General features: G+C 51.9%; 1 protein-coding gene across 1 annotated transcript in view; it reads right to left on the bottom strand.

Moving 5' to 3' along the window:
- Positions 1-17,361, bottom strand: part of CDH10 (cadherin 10) — a 106,884-nt gene that overhangs the window by 30,991 nt on the left and 58,532 nt on the right. The window contains exon 4 of the mRNA XM_054164203.1: positions 6,799-7,093. Within this exon, the coding sequence (XP_054020178.1) occupies positions 6,799-7,093 (295 nt within the window). The remainder of the gene's footprint in view (positions 1-6,798; positions 7,094-17,361) is intronic.

Raw genomic sequence — 17,361 nt, 5'->3', positions numbered from 1 at the left:
CAACCATTACCCTCAGGTCCCTTTCTGCCTGGTTGCTCTCCATCCACTCTGACCCCACCCTGTAGCACTGCCTGGGGTTGCTGTGGCCAATGTGTAGAACCTGGCACTTGGATGTGTTCAATCTCCTGCCCTTGGCCTCTGCCCCTCTGCCCAGCCTGGCAAGGTCCCTCTGCAGAGCTCTCCTACCCTCTGACAGATCAACTCCTGCCCCCAGCTTGCTGTCAGCTGCAAACTTACTGCTGATGGACTCCATCCCCTCCTCCAGATCATCAATAAAGCTACTGTACAGGCTGGGGCCCAGCCCTGATGTCTGGGGGACACCACTGGTGCCTGGCACTGGTCACAACAGGCAAACTCCTGATATTGCCCCAGGATGGATCATGGATTAAGCAGAGCAAAGCCTCAAACATGAAATAAAATTAATAAGGGATTAAAAAAAAAATTGCTACTCAAGGGCAATAAAAACTGAGGTGAAATCACAAAGCCTTTGCCCTGTACCAGTGATTGCTTTGGTGGTCATCTAGATGAGGATTGAAACTGGAGAGCTGAACTTGTTTCAAACAGAAGGTGCTAAGGGTGTTAGAGGTGTCCTAAAACATTCATCTGTTTCTTATTCACAGCTTCCTAGAATGGTTTAGGTAGGAAAGGACCTTAAAGATCATCTGGTTCCAACCATGCTGCCATGGGCAGGGACACCTCCCACTAACCCAGGCTGCTCAAGGCCTCATCCAACCTGGCCTTGAACACCTCCAGGGTGTAATCTGTGGTCTAAATCTTCTGTCTTGCAGCTCAAAGCCATTGCCCCTCATCCTATCACTACAAGCTCTTATAGGAAGTCCCTCCCCAGCTTTCTTGCAAGCCCACTTCAGGTACTGGAAGGCTGCTATAAGGTGTCCCTGGAGCCTTGTCATCTCCAGGCTGAACAGCCCTAACTCTCTCAGCCTGTCCCCATAGGGGAGGGTCTCTAGCCTCTTCATGGCCTCTTCTAAACCTGCTCCAGCAGCTCCATGCCCCTCTTATGCTGAGTGCACCAAACCTGGAAGCAGCACTGCAGGCAGGGTCTCAGCAGAGCAGAGCAGAGGGGCAGAATCCCTTCCTTGTCCTGCTGCTGTCCTTGCTTTGGATGCAGCCCAGCACACAGCTGGCTGCTGGGCTGCCAGTGACCATTGCTGGCTCATACTTCCCCATGAGGGTGGTGAGAGCCTGGCACAGGCTGCCCAGGGAGGTGGTGGAAGCCTCCTGCCTGGAGGTGTTTGCAGCCAGGCTGGAGGTGGCTGTGAGCAACCTGCTGTGGTGTGAGGTGTCCCTGCCCAGGGCAGGGGGTTGGAGCTGGCTGAGCCTTGAGGTCCCTTCCAGCCCTGACAATTCTCTGCTCCTAAAATCCACAAATCCTCCATTTCCTACCCAGAAAACCAGAGGACAGTCACGATGAAGGCATCTGTCACAACAGCACAGTGTATTTGCCGGGGGGGGGGAAAGAAAATCTCTTTAGCAACCCTTGCAAGGTGACACTTGGTCTGCATTCCCTAGTCCAGTTAGTTCTTGTTTCTAATTTGCACATTTGCTTTGTGTGCTCCTATCAGCAGGGCTTATTAATGGGCCAATTGCAGGAGGCTTTCACTTCATTTCAAAGCAGCATCCAAAATCAGATCATTTGGGGAGGGTGAGGGGGGGTGAAGTGAAGCACAGGTGTAGTAGCTTTAAAACAAATGAAAACCAGCTCCATTTGCAGTGTAATTAGAAGTGTCTGATAGGCATAGCTGCATCAGATGAGGGCCACAATGCACAAATCAAATAGGAATTGATGCTATTTTAATACACATAGAGATGAAACAGGAGAAAGCTTAGCAGCCATCCTTCTCCCTTGCTGCATGGCTCCATAGAGACCAAAGAAAACCTCTCAGAGACTTCTGTAACCTGCAGACTTGATCCTGCTCTACCTCTGTGGGTAGAGTGAGTTTTGTAGTCATGGATTCACAGAGTCATACAGAATACAGAATTAACCAGGTTGGAAAGGACCTCAGAGATCATCAAGCTCAATCTATCACCCAGCACCATCTGATCAACTCAGCCATGGCACCAAGTGCCTCAGCCAGGCTCTTCCTGAACACCTCCAGGGATGGGGACTCCACCACCTCCCTGGGCAGCACATTCCTATGGCAAGAAGAACCTTAGCCAGGAAGGGGTTGGTCTCTTCTCCTAGGCAAGCAGCACTAGAACAAGAGGACACAGTCTCAAGCAGTGCCAGGGGAGGTTCAGGCTGGAGGTGAGGAGAAAGTTCTTCCCTTGAAGAGACATTGGCCATTGGGATGTGCTGCCCAGGGAGGTGGTGGAGTCCCCATCCCTGGTGGTGTTTAAAAAAGGCTTGGATGTGGCACTTGGAGCCATGGTTTAGTTGTGGAGGTGTTAGGTAATAGCTTGGACTTGATGATCTCTGAGCTCTCTTCCAACCTGGTTGATTCTATGATGCTGTTCTCCAATTTTCTCCTTGCATCCTTGAATATTTTGTTCCAGTATAAGCAGGAAGGAAGTGCTCATGAGCTAGGCCCAGCAATGAGCTCTAACCTGTCAGGTTAGTGTAGCTCTAAGGGGGCAGATCTTCACATCACTTTAAATTGCAATGTTTGAGCCTGCTACAGTGACAACAATCAATATACTTGGCCCTTTCCCCGCCCCTCCCCCCCCCTTGCAAGCCTCTTCAAACACCATGCAAGCAGTGATGGCTTCAACCTCACAATGATGTAGAGGTATCAGGTAAGACTCACTGAGGTAATTAACTAGGAGAAAGAGTCCACAGAATATCCATTTCAAAGCTGAAGCTGGAATTGCTGTTCCCCTTCCCTTCCTCCCAGCTGAGCTGTGTGATATTTACCTAGAGCAAGTACCTTCTGTAGTAAATTATCCATACAAATAACAAGCCAGATTAATAGAAATTTTCTGCTCTTTCTAGCAGAAAAGGGGAAAAAAAAACCAACCCACAGAAAGACAGGAAACAATGACACGTGTTCTGCCCTGAAACTAGCTGTGTAACACAGCAGAGGGAGAGAGAGGAGGAGGAAAGGGCTGGGGAGAGGGAGAAGATCACCACAAAGCTCTTGGGGTTTCTTCTGTAGCTTTGAAAATAGTAACCTGGACATGGGCACATCAGAATCATAGAGCATGAGAGGTTGGAAGGGAGCTCCAGAGACCACCCAGTCCAACCCCCCTGCCAAAAGCAGGAGCACCCAGGGGAGGCTGCACAGGAAGGCATCCAGGTGGGCTTGGAAAGGCTCCAGAGAAGAAAACTCCACAACCTCTCTGGGCAGCCTGCTGCAAGGCTCTGTTACCCTCACTGCAAAGAAGTTTCTACTTATGTTGAGCTGAAACCTTCTCTGTTCAACTTTGTCTCCATTGGTCCTTGTCTCATTACTGTGCACCACCCACAAGAGCTTGGCCCCCTCCACTTAATATCATAGAATCAGTCAGGGTTGGAAGGGACCACAAGGATCATCCAGTTCCAACCCCCCTGCCATGGGCAGGGACCCCCCACACTAGAGCAGGCTGGCCAGAGCCTCATCCAGCCTGGGCTTAAACACCTCCAGGGATGGGGCCCCAACCACCTCCCCCACTTGTCCCCCACCCTCAGCTATTGATAGACATTGATCAGATCCCTCTCAGCCTTCTCCTCCCCAGACTCAACAGCCCCAGGGCTCTCAGCCTCTCCTCACAGGGGAGATGCTCAAGTCCCCAGCTCATCCTCCTGGCTCTCCCTTGGGCTCTCTCCAGCAGCTCTCTGTCTCTCTTGACCTGGGGAGCCCCAAACTGGCCACAGGATTGCAGCTGTGGTCTGAGCAGGGCAGAGCAGAGGGGCAGCAGAACCTCCCCAGCCCTGCTGGCCACACTTTTCTTGCTGCCCCCCAGGATCCCCTTGGCTCTCTTGGCCCCCAGGGCACATTGCTGTCCCATGCAGACCTTGCTGCCCCCCAGCACTCCAAGGTCTCTGTCCATAGGAGATGCTTTTCAGCAGGGCAGGCCCCTGGGAGCAGTAGATATTTCCAGTTCTTTTTCAGGTGCCCATTGCTTACTGTAAATATTTCTCTACCTTTATGCTAAAACATGCTTGGTGAATGTTGGGACAGGGAAAAAAGAGAGGATTCAATCACAAATTCAAAGCAAACTGAAAAAAAACTAGTAATAAAGCATTGCTAGCATTTTGCTTCCACACCTTGCTGCAGAGCACTGCTGAGGCCACCCTGTGTCAGTAATTGTGAATTTTCCTGCTCTTTTAACATTTTTATCTAAAGCCCAGGAAAAGAGAATCATGGAATCATGAAATTGTCAGGGTTGGAAGGGAACTGAAGGCTCAGCTAGTCCCAACCCCACTGCCATGGGCAGGGACACCTCACACCACAGCAGGTTGCTCACAGCCACCTCCAGCCTGGCTGCAAACACCTCCAGGCAGGAGGCTTCCACCACCTCCCTGGGCAGCCTGTGCCAGGCTCTCACCACCCTCATGGGCAACAACTTCTTCCTCACAGCCAATCTCAATCAACCCACTTCCAGTTTTGCTCCATTCCCCCTGCTCCTATCCCTCCCTGACACCCTCAAAAGTCCCTCCCCTGCTTTCTTGGAGCCCCATTCAGATGCTGGAAGGCCACAATGAGGTCTCCTGGGAGCCTTCTCCTCTCCAGCCTGCACAACCCCAACTCCCTCAGTCTGTGCTCACAGCAGAGCAGCTCCAGCCCTCTGCTCCTCCTCCTGGCCCTTCTCTGGACACTCTCCAGCACCTCCAGATCCTTCTTCTAATAGGGGCTCCAGAAGTGCAAACATATCAATGATGCCTTAAACCCCTGCTTGATGTAGTTCAGGCTGTGGTAGTGATTAAAATAGGAATAATAGCAAAAGAGTTGTTGCTTCTATCCCCAGATGCTCTTGTTTATGAATCAGCTCAGCTGGCATTGTGCAGGCTGCAACTTTGTAGTTAGGAGAAGAAGGGAAACTGCACAAGTGGAAGAGAGATGATCTCAGACAGCTGTTTAAAATGTATGATGCTGCCATTCATGAGTGAGGTAAGGGAGGAACTGAACACGGGAGAGGATTTGTCCATGCACTGAAAATAAAACACACCTGAAAGCACAGAGAATAAAGAGCTTGTCTAGCTTCAGGCAGTGCATCAGCAGCACAGGAGTAAACACAAAGCTCTCCTTACTCACAGAGGAGAGTGACAGTGGAGCCAGCAGCTCCACTTTGTGCTTAGCACCACCGGTGACCTCCAGGGAGAGGGGAAGGCAAAACTCACTGAGCTTTCAAAAGGCTTCTTTTAATGAGCTTCTCAACCAGGTTGGCCCAGACCTCAGAGATCATCAAGTCCAACCAATCACCCAAGCTTAACTAATCAACTAAACCATGGCACTAAGTGCCTCATCCAGACTTTCCTTAGACACCTCCAGGGACCACCACCACCTCCCTGGGCAGCACATCCCAATGGCCAATTACTCTTTCTGGGAAGAACTTCTTTCTAACATCCAGCCTAAACCTCCCCTGGCACAGCTTGAGACTGTGTCCTCTTGTTCTGGTGCTGGGTGCCTGGGAGAAGAGACCAAGCCCCACCTGGCTGCAACCTCCCTGCAGGGAGTTGGAGAGAGCAAGAAGGTCTCCCCTGAGCCTCCTCTTCTCCAGGCTAAGCAACCCCAGCTCCTGGTACACCTCCAGGACACTCTTGCCATTTCTTAAAGGCACACAGCCCAAACTGCCACAAATATTTATACTCCAAACCACTGTGGATTAGTAATTTGAGTATCCTCAGTAGAAATAGATCTGATGCCACAAGAGGGGAGAGGTTCAGAGAGGAGAGGTTTGGAGAGGTGAGGAGAGGAGACTGGAGGAGAGGAGGCGAGGGAAGGGGAAGGGGAAGGGGAAGGGGAAGGGGAAGGGGACTCGAGGAGAGGTTCGGAGAGGAGAGGAGAGGTTCAGAGAGGAGAGGTTCAGAGAGGAGAGGAGAGGTTCAGAGAGGAGAGGAGAGGTTCAGAGAGGAGAGGAGAGGAGAGGTTCAGAGAGGAGAGGAGAGGAGAGGTTCAGAGAGGAGAGGAGAGGAGAGGTTCAGAGAGGAGAGGAGAGGAGAGGTTCAGAGAGGAGAGGAGAGGTTCAGAGAGGAGAGGTTCAGAGAGGAGAGGTTCAGAGAGGAGAGGTTCAGAGAGGAGAGGAGAGGTTCAGAGAGGAGAGGAGAGGAGAGGTTCAGAGAGGAGAGGTTCAGAGAGGAGAGGTTCAGAGAGGAGAGGTTCAGAGAGGAGAGGAGAGGTTCAGAGAGGAGAGGAGAGGTTCAGAGAGGAGAGGAGAGGAGAGGTTCAGAGAGGAGAGGAGAGGAGAGGTTCAGAGAGGAGAGGAGAGGTTCAGAGAGGAGAGGAGAGGAGAGGTTCAGAGAGGAGAGGAGAGGAGAGGTTCAGAGAGGAGAGGAGAGGTTCGGAGAGGAGAGGTTCGGAGAGGAGAGGTTCGGAGAGGTTCGGAGAGGAGAGGAGAGGTTCGGAGAGGAGAGGAGAGGTTCGGAGAGGAGAGGAGAGGTTCGGAGAGGAGAGGTTCGGAGAGGAGAGGAGAGGAGAGGAGAGGAGAGGAGAGGAGAGGAGAGGAGAGGAGAGGAGAGGAGAGGAGCAATGAACAATAGCAGCACCCCACGTGTGGGAGCAATTCCACTCTTTCAATCCATGGATCACAATGAACAGCAATTGAGCCAGGAGGCAGCTTTCCAAACCTGAGTGAGTTTGCAGAGGCTGGGGCAAAGGCTCGCCAGGTGAGAGGCAGGGAGCCCTGGCAGGAAGCACTCACCCACTACTGCCATCTCAGGAACGCTGGCAGTGTAAACCTTCTCTGGGAAGGTCGGCTCGTTGTCGTTGATGTCGTGGATCTTGATGACAAACTCGGACTCGGGTTCCACCGGTCTGAGAGTTCTTCTGTTAATGGCCTGGGCACGCAGGGTGTAAAAGGCTTTCTCTTCCCGGTCGATCCTCCGGGTGGCGTGGATGTCCCCTGTCCTCTCATCGATTATGAACAGAGTGCCGGCCCCGTCGCCTGACAAGATGTACTTGAGTGAGCCGTCCCCCTTGTCCTGGTCAGAGTGGAGCTGGGAGGGGGAAAGGAGGAGCAGGGAGGGAAGGAAGGAGGGAGGAAGGAAGGGAGGGAGGGAGGAAGGAAGGGAGAGAGGGAGGGAGGGAGGGAGGAAGGAAGGGAGGAGGAAGGAAGGGAGGGAGGGAGGGAGGAAAGAAGGGAAGGAAAGAGGAAGGAAGGAAGGAAAAGATTACTTAGAAGCAATAAAATACCCCTTGGCTGTTTAGGTTTTGTATTGTGGTTGCTTTGGGTTTGGTTTGGTTTGTTTGGGGTTTTTGGTTTAGTTTTTCATAGAGTGGTTTGGGTTAGAAGGGACCTTAAAGATCATCTAGTTCCAGCCCACCTGCGTTCCATGGGCAGGGACACCTTCCTCTAAATCAGGTTGGTCAAGGCCCTGTCCAACCCTGGCCCTGAGCACCTCCAGGAAGGAGGCATCTGCCAGCTCCCTGGGCAACCTCTTGCTCTGTCTGACCATCCTCACTGTAAAGATATTCTTCCTAATCTCCAGTGCAAATCTCCCTTCTCCAGCTTAAAGCCATTGCTCCTCACCTATCACTGCAAGCTCCTGCAGTGGGAACACCTAATGAAATTAGTGTGCCCTTATTTTCTGGGAGCTTGGAGTAATACTTAGAATCAGAAATCACAGAATTGTAAGGGCTGGAAGGGAGCTCAAGGCTCAGCCAGTCCCAACCCCCCTGCCATGGGCAGGGACACCTCACACCGCAGCAGGTTGCTCACAGCCACCTCCAGCCTGGCTGCAAACACCTCCAGGCAGGAGGCTTCCACCACCTCCCTGGGCAGCCTGTGCCAGGCTCTCACCACCCTCATGGGCAACAACGTCTTCCTAGCATCCAATCTCAATCTACCCAGTTCTAGTTTTGCTCCATTCCCCTTGGTCCTATCCCTTCCTGACACCCTCAAAAGTCCCTCCCCAGCTTTCCTGGAGCCCCCTGCAGATCCTGGAAGACCACAATTAGGTCTCCTCAGAGCCTTCTCCTCTCCAGCCTGCACAACCCCAACTCCCTCAGTCTGTCCTCACAGCAGAGCAGCTCCAGCCCTCTGCTCCTCCTCCTGGCCCTTCTCTGGACACCTTTCAGCACCTCCAGAGCCTTCCTGGCATAGAGGCTCCAGAGCTGGCCCCAGAGCTGCAGCTGTGGTCTCAGCAGAGTGGAGCAGAGGGGCAGAATCCCCTCCCTGGCCCTGCTGGCCACACTTCTCTTGCTGCAGCCCAGGCTCTGCTTGGCTCTCTGGGCTGCAAGTGCTCACTGCTGGCTCCTCTTGAGCTTCTCCCCCAGCACCCCCAGGTCCTTTTCTTCAGGGCTGCTCTCCAGCCAGTGCTTGGGATTGCCCTGAGCCAGCTACCTCTTGTAGCTGACTGGATAGGCTCAGGGTCCCATCCCACTTGGCTTTGAACTCTTGCAGGCTTGAAGCCCCCACAGCTTCCCTGGTGCCACACTGAGGCATTTGTTGCCCAACTTCTGCTCCAAGAATCCTTTCACTTGGCTGCTGTGGCAGCTTTTCAGCTCTGCAGCAGCACCTGTTCTCTGCTGAGAAACCTCTGCCTCCCCAGCCTTAAAGAAGATATTTATGTTAATGTTGACCTTTCCTTTCCTTGAAGAGATCCTATTAAAAATTCACAACCTGCTGTGCTGGTTGTGAATTCACTAAGCAGCTAAAGGAGCTGACAGAATACATGACAATTAAGGGAAATGGAACAACTGGTTCCATGTCACCCTGAATTCTGGTGGATTCCCTTTGATATTATTTCTGTTTCTTCCCTTTTTCAGCTGAAGCCCATTAGCATTTTGCACTCCACCAGCTAATGTAAATAGCCTGAAGGAAAGAAACTCCATTTATTAAGCATTCAGTATTGATCTAATATCCATTATGTCACTAATATGGAGCTCAGCTTCATCTCTTAATGACCTGCAGCTCTGACTGGATTCAGCACAGCCATAACAGAGAATAATAAATAGCTGCAGTTGTGTTGCTCTGCTCGGGACAGCAAAGCTGTTGAATCCTTGGATTTTGGGGTACACTTCCAACCTGAAGGGAGCTTGTAGCCAGGTGGGGGTTGGTCTCTTCTCCCAGGCAACCAGCACCAGGAGAAGAGAATCAGGAACAGTGTGGCCAGCAGGAGCAGGGAGGTCATTCTGCCCTGTGCTCAGCGCTGCTCAGGCCACACCTGGAGTCCTGTGTCCAGTTCTGGGCTCCTCAGGTTAAGAAGGACATTGAGACACTTGAAGGTGTCCAGAGAAGGGCAACAAAGCTGGGGAGCGGTCTGGAGCACAGCCCTGTGAGGAGAGGCTGAGGGAGCTGGGGTTGCTTAGCCTGGAGAAGAGGAGGCTCAGGGGAGACCTTCTTGCTCTCTCCAACTCCCTGAAGGGAGGTTGTAGCCAGGAGGGGGTAGGTCTCTTCTGCCAGGCACCCAGCACCAGAACAAGAGGACACAGTCTCAAGCTGTGCCAGGGGAGGTTTAGGCTGGAGGTGAGGAGAAAGTTCTTCCCAGACAGAGAGATTGCCCATGGGAATGTGCTGCCCAGGGAGGTGTCCCTGGAGGTGTTCCAGAAAGGCTTGGATGTGGCACTTGGAGCCATGGTTTAGTTGGTTGTAATAGGTTGGACTTGATAATCTCTGAGGTCTTTTCCAACCTGCTTGATTCTGTGATCATTTCTCTCTTCAGCTTTTATGGGAAGAAGGGACCTTGAAGACCCTCTCCTTTCAACTCCACTGCCACCTGTTCTAGCTTCTCACCACCCCTGTACTGAAGAATTCTTCTTAAGATCCAGTTTCTCTCCCTCAGTTTAAACCACTCTCCCCTGTCCTGCCTCTAGACACCCTCATGAAGAGTGCCTCTGCATATTCCAGAAGGATCCCTTCAAGTACTGAAAGACAGCTCTTAGGTCCCCCCAGAGTCTTCTCCAGGCTGCACAGCCCCAGCTCCCTCAGCCTGTCCTCATAGCAGAGCTGCTCCACCCCTGGATCATGCTCATGGCCCTCCTCTGGGCTCACTTCCAGCAGCTCTGTGTCCTTCTTCTGCTGGGGACAGCAGAACCAGAGGCATTATTTGAGCTGTGGTCTCAGCAGAGCAGAGCCAAGGGGTGCAATCCCCTCTTTAGCCTTCTGCCCACACTCCTCTGGCTGCAGCCCAGCACACAGCTGCCTGAGGGCTGCACCAGGCCACTCAGGAGGATCTTCTCAACAACCAACAGCCCCAAGGCTTTTGCTTCAGGGCTACTTTCCACTCTGCACCCAGCCTGGATTGGTGCTTGGGGTTGGTCTGACCCAGATGCAAGACCTTGCACTTGTTGAACCTCCTGCAGTGGTTTGCACTGGCCTGCTCCTCAAGCCTGCCAGGATGCTTCTGGAGGGCCTCCTTACAACCAGCACTGCAAAGTTTTACTATTTTACTTTAGCATTACAAATAAAATGAGATGGAATCAAAAATTCTGCTCAAAAGTCTTTCCTATAGTTGTTCCTTTGTTGTTGGTTGGGTGGTTTTGGCTAATGGGCATCTGTGATCCATGCCAGCCAAGCTGGGAAAGCAGTAGACACCTGGTTCATTTAGCAGTTTCAACTGCACCCAAGGAGCAGCTGTGAAGAGGTGGTTTTGGTTTTGTATCTGCCACTGGTAGTATGAGAAGCTCCACAGGAGCCAGCAGTGAGCACCTGCAGCCCAGAGAGCCAAGCAGAGCCTGGGCTGCAGCAAGAGAAGTGTGGCCAGCAGGGCAGGGAGGGGATTCTGCCCCTCTGCTCCACTCTGCTGAGACCACAGCTGCAGCTCTGGGGCCAGCTCTGGAGCCTCTGTGCCAGGAAGGATCTGGAGGTGCTGGAAGGTGTCCAGAGAAGGGCCACGAGGAGGAGCAGAGGGCTGGAGCTGCTCTGCTCTGAGGACAGACTGAGGGAGTTGGGGTTGTGCAGGCTGGAGAGGAGAAGGCTCCCAGGAGACCTTCTTGTGGCCTTCCAGGATCTGCAGGGGGCTCCAAGAATGCTGGGGAGGGATGTTTTAGGATGTCAGGGAGGGATAGGAGCAGGGGGAATGGAGCAAAACTAGAAGTGAGGAGAATGAGATTGGCTGTTAGGAAGAAGTTGTTCCCCATGAGGGTGGTGAGAGCCTGGCACAGGCTGCCCAGGGAGGTGGTGGAAGCCTCCTGCCTGGAGGTGTTTGCAGCCAGGCTGGAGGTGGCTGTGAGCAACCTGCTGTGGTGTGAGGTGTCCCTGCCCATCCTCCATGGTTGTGGCTTCTAACACATCCCCTTCTCCTCTCCCACAGGAGCTGCACTCTACTCTGACATTTCTTAATCAAATACAAAGGTCATGAACTTTTCTTTTTCCCCTCACAGCACACAAAGTGTTAATCCTTTTTTCACCCCCCTCAAAAAGCCAGGAGATGCTCCTGTGCAAAACAGAGCAGATGAGGTGAGCCAGACCCATTCCTCACACAAACTCCTGGCATTTGGAATGATTCATGGCCATGCCAGATGAAGATTTCAGGATCTGTCACACCTCTTTCTCTTTGAATTTCAGATTCAGAGGGCCCTCCCTGAATTCTCAGTGATTGGTATTCAGATACCTAAGGACAAGGACGTGACTTTATTTACCAGCCAGCCTTTGAGTTCTTACAGCAGGCATCCATCCAGCTCAAGCTGGGGTTATTTTTTGGTCTCAGTTTAATATTCTGTGCTCCACAGCAGAGTTTCCAGTATGACTTTCAGCTCTCTGTGATCTGTACCAAAGGAAATAATGTTTCCAATAGTTCCTCTCTAAACACATTTTTGCCTTCCTGCTTCCTTTTGTGTTTGCATAATCACAGAATCATTGAATCATTGAATCAATGAGGTTGGAAAAGTCCTCAGAGATCATCAAGTCCAACCTAGTACCTAATCCCTAACACCTCCTGACAACTAAACCATGGCTCCAAGTGCTACATCCAAGCCTGTCTTGAACCTCTTCAGGGATGGTGACTCCACCACCTCCCTGGGCAGCACATCCCAATGGCCAACCTCTTACTGGGAAGAACTTTCTCCTCACCTCCAGCCTAAACCTCCCCTGGCACAGCTTGAGACTGTGTCCTCTTGTTCTGCTGCTGGGTGCCTGGGAGAAGAGCCCAACCCCGACCTGGCTACAACCTCCCTTCAGGGAGTTGTAGAGAGCAAGAAGGTTTCCCCATTCCTACTTTATTCCACAATACATTTGACAACCTTTCAATGTAATAATCATAGAACAGCAACAAAGAATGATCCAGGCCAGAAAGGGCCTCCAAAGGCCATCCAGACCAACCTCCCTGCAGCAAGCAGGGACATCCTCAACTAGATCAGGTTGCCCAGAGCCCTGTCCAGCCTCACCTTGCATACCTCCAGGGATGGGACCTCCACCACTTCCCTGAGAAACCTGTTCCAGTGTTCCACTACCCTCATAGCAAAGTTCCCAGCATCCAATCTAAATCTGCTCTGCTCTAGTGTGAAGCCATTGTCCCTGGTCCTGTCCCTGCAGGCCTTTGCAAACAGTCTCTTTCCATCCTTCTTGCAACCCCCTTCAGGTACTGGCAGGCTGCAATTAGGTCTCCCCTGAGCCTCCTCTTCTGCAGGCTAAGCAATCCCAGCTCCCTCAGCCTCTCCTCACAGGGCTGTGCTCCAGACCCCTCCCCAGCTTTGTTGCCCTTCTCTGGACACCTTCCAGCCTCTCAATATCCTTCTTAAACTGAGGATCCCAGAACTGGAGGCAGTGTTGCTGCATCCCTGGGCTCACAGTGACACAACTTAACAAGTGCTAGCACACAGGAGTTCATTTCTGCCTTCATGTAATGGTCTGAATTGAACAAAGTAGGAGAGAATTCTAGCAGGTTAAAAATAAATGAGTGACAGAGACTGCTGAATCTCAGGGATGCTTGCTGGGAGTGGTGTTTGCATACCAATGCACCACATCCCTGACAAAGCCTCCTCCTGCTTGTTTCAAAAGCCTTGGTAGTAAACTCCAGCACTTTCTGCACCTGGCATGCAAAACAAGTCCTTTCATCCCCATGCTTATTAGCAGATCAAAAGAATAGCATTGGCACCTGCACTGGCTACTTTGTAGAGAAATAATGACCAGAATAGAATAGAGTAGAGTAGAGTAGAGTAGAGTAGAATAGAATAGAATAGAATAGAATAACCCAGGTTGGAAGAGACCTTCAAGATCATCTCATCCAACCTATCATCCAACACCACCTAATCAACTAACCCACGGCACCAAGCACCCCAGCAAGTCTCCTCCTGAACACCTTCAGTGATGGTGACTCCACCACCTCCCCAGGCAGCCCATTCCAATGGGCAATCACTCTCTCTGTGTAAAACTTCCTCCTCAACTCCAGCCTAAACCTCCCCTGGCACAGCTTGAGACTGTGTCCTCTTGTTCTGGTACTGGTAGCCTGGGAGAAGACCAACCCCCACCTGGCTACAACCTCCCTGCAGGGAGTTGGAGAGAGCAAGAAGGTCTCCCCTGAGCCTCCTCTTCTCCAGGCTAAGCAACCCCAGCTCCCTCAGCCTCTCCTCACAGGGCTGTGCTCCAGACCCCTCCCCAGCTTTGTTGCCCTTCTCTGGACACCTTCCAGCAGCTCAACATCTTCCCTAAACTGAGGAGCCCAGAACTGGACACAGGACTCCAGGTGTGGCCTGAGCAGTGCAGTGTACAGGGGCAGAATGACCTCCCTGCTCCTGCTGGCCACACTATTCCTGATTCAGGCCAGGATGTCATTGGCCCTCTTGACTGCCTGGGCACACTGCTGCCTCATGTTCAGCCTACCATCAACCAGCACCCCCAGGTCCCTCTCTGCCTGGCTGCTCTCAGCCACTCTGCCCCCAGCCTGTAGCACTGCCTGGGGTTGCTGTGGCCAATGTGCAGAACCTGGCACTTGGATGTGTTCAATCTGCTGCCCTTGGCCTCTGCCCCTCTGTCCAACCTGTCTGCAATTTGCCCACCAGAGTGGGCAGATTGGTCCTGAAACCAGCAGAGAATCAAATTCCCACTCTGGAGACATTATTTTAAGGCTCATAAACTGAACCATTGGATGCTGCAGTTGCTCAGCATTAGGCTGCACCTACCCTAAAGAGTTGTGGTGGGGTTTCTTTGATAGCTCACGTCCTGTGCAGCATTCTCTCTTAGCTGCCAGATTGATTATCATGGCTTTGAGCCAGATTTGCTCACCAAAGAGATTAACTTGTTTCAATTTATCCTTAAGGTAAGATTTAAAGCAGCCTTCTCCAGTGATGCAAGAATATGCAGGGAGTTTTAATGAGACATGGCAGGCATTTAGTTTTCTCACTCAGCTGCACTGTCACCTCGCCAGTCCGGTGCTATTGTGCACTGCTTAGCAGAGGAGACAAGGTGGAAAGGGAAGAGACACACTTCAGAAAGAAAATGAGAAGATAAAGGGGGAGCAACCTAAAAGGAAGGCAGAGCAAGGAAAGCAGGATGAGGATTGTTCTCAAAGCCTTTTGCTTGATGAGGAGAAGCAACAAACATAGAATCATGGAGTTGTTAGGGCTGGAAGGGAGCTCAAGGCTCAGCCAGTCCCAGCCCCCTGCCATGGGCAGGGACACCTCACACCACAGCAGGTTGCTCACAGCCACCTCCAGCCTGGCTGCAAACACCTCCAGGCAGGAGGCTTCCACCACCTCCCTGGGCAGCCTGTGCCAGGCCCTCACCACCCTCATGGGCAACAACTTCTTCCTAACAACCAAACTCAATGTACCCATTTCTAGTTGTCTTTCATTCGTCCTGCTCCTATCCCTCCCTGACACCCTCAAAAGTCCCTCCCCAGCTCTCTTGGAGCCCCCTGCAGATCCTGGAAGGCCACAATGAGGTCTCCTGGGAGCCTTCTCCTCTCCAGCCTGCACAATCCCAACTCCCTCAGTCTGTCCTCAGAGCAGAGCAGCTCCAGCCCTCTGCTCCTCCTCGTAGCCCTTCTCTGAACACCTTCCAGCACCTCCAGAGCCTTTCTGTACTATAGACTCCAGAACTGGTTGCAGTGCTCCAGGTGGGGGTCTCAGCAGAGTAGAAAAATTAGAAGCTCTGCTTTGCAGTGCACTTTCAGATTAAATGAGGTTGCTTCAAATTGCTTCATTACCCAAAAGAAAGGTAATAATCATTATCAGTATTTCTCTTTCTACTGAGAAAGATTGCAGCCATCCCTTGCTGCTCCAGACTTTTCATTGTTCCTCCCAATGTTACCATAGAATCAATAAGGTTGGAAAAGACCTCAGAGATCATCAAGTCCAATCTACCACCCAACACCTCATGACTGCTAAACCATGGCTCCAAGGGCCACATCCAATCCCCTCTTGAACACCTCCAGAGATGGTGACTCCACCACCTCCCTGGGCAGCACATTCTAATGGCTAACAACTCTCTCTGTGATGAACTTTCTCCTCACCTTCAGCCTAAACTTCCCCTGGCACAGCTTGAGACTGTGTCCTATTGTTGTGGTGCTGGGTGCCTGGCAGAAGAGGCCAACCCCCACCTGGCTACAACCTCCCTTCAGGGAGCTGGAGAGAGCAAGAAGGTCTCCCCTGAGCCTCCTCTTCTCCAGGCTAAGCAACCCCAGCTCCCTCAGCCTCTCCTCCCAGGGCTGTGCTCCAGACCCCTCCCCAGCTTTGTTGCCCTTCTCTGGACACCTTCCAGCAGCTCAACATCCTTCTTATATTGAGAATCCCAGAGCTGGACAGAGGACTCAAGGTGGAAGGTTTTAAACTGGTAAGAGGCAAAGGGGAATGAATCATACTCTTCTGGTTCCTTTACACATCCCTGGTGAAGCAATGCCTGCCACAGGATCAGAAACACTCTTTTCCCAGCTCCCTGCAGTCATCACCCCCAAGTGATATCATCTGCAAGAGTCTCAATTTCCATAAACTAATCATACAGCAAAGGCATTTTTCAGCCCTAGGCTTGCATCTTTTCCCCATGACTGGAGCTGGTGCAGAGGATAACAGGTTGTTAGAGGTTGGAAGGGACCTGTGGAGATCTTCAGGTCCAAACCCTGTGCCAGAGCAGGACCATCTGGGGGGAGGGGTTATGTTAGGTATAATGTATTAATGGACAAAAAGAAGACCTAAAGCTCTTCGGTGATGCTCAAGCCCTTACTGATCTGGAGGCTGGGCAAAGATAGATGAGGATTCTGCTTAAGCAAAAAAGCTACAACCCCAGCACTCCACACACCTATTAATAGCTAATCACAAGGTCACAGGATATTAGGGGTTGGAAAGGGAACTTTGGAGATTGTCCAGTGCCAGCCCCCTGCCAGAGCAGGAGCAGAGAACCCAGCACAGGGCACACAGAACACATCCAGGCAGGGCTGCAAAGGCTCCAGACAAGGAGACTCCACAGCCTCTCTGGGCAGCCTGCTCCAGGCCTCTGGCAGCCTCCCAGGGCAGAAGTTCCTCCTTCTGTTGAGGTGGAACCTCCTGTGCTGGAGTTTCCATCTATTGCTTCTTGTCCTATCCCAGGGTGCAGCTGAGCAGAGCCTGGCCCTGGCCCTTCCCTCCTGCCCCCCAGCCCTCAGCTATTGATAGACATTGATCAGATCCCTCTCAGCCTTCTCCTCAGTCTTCTCTGGAACATGTCCAGAGAAGGGCAACAAAGCTGGGGAGGGGTCTGGAGCACAGCCCTGTGAGGAGAGGCTGAGGGAGCTGGGGTTGCTTAGCCTGCAGAAGAGGAGGCTCAGGGGAGACCTTCTTGCTCTCTACAACTCCCTGAAGGGAGGTTGGAGCCAGGTGGGGGTTGGTCTCTTCTCCCAGGCAGCCAGCACCAGAACAAGAGGACACAGTCTCAAGCTGTGCCAGGGGAGGTTTAGGCTGGATGTAAGGAAGAAGTTCTTCCCAGCAAGAGAGATTGGCCCTTGGGATGTGCTGCCCAGGGAGGTGGTGGAGTCACCATCCCTGGAGGTGTTTAGAAAGAGACTGGATGGGTGCTTGGTGCCATGGTTGAGCTGATCAGATGGTGTTGGTTGATAAGTTGGACTTGATGATCTGAAAGGTCTTTTCCAATCATGCTTTATTCTATTCTATTCTATTCTATTCTATTCCATTCCATTCCATTCTATTCTATTCTATTCTACTCTACTCTACTCTATTCTACTGTATTCTATTCTTTCTCTCAGCACTAGACAGCCCCAGGGCTCTCAGCCTTTCCTCACCAGGCAGTGCTCCAGTCCCTTCAGCATCCTTGGAGCCCTGTATTTTTTGCTCTCAGTTAGCTCCCTCCTTCCTTTAAAGGGAGGATTCACAGCCTGGAGGAGGTTCATGGTCCTGC

The sequence above is a fragment of the Dryobates pubescens genome, chromosome 9 (assembly GCF_014839835.1).
Source record: "Dryobates pubescens isolate bDryPub1 chromosome 9, bDryPub1.pri, whole genome shotgun sequence".
Classification (NCBI taxonomy): domain Eukaryota; kingdom Metazoa; phylum Chordata; class Aves; order Piciformes; family Picidae; genus Dryobates; species Dryobates pubescens.
This window is presented reverse-complemented; position numbering and strand designations above follow the sequence as displayed.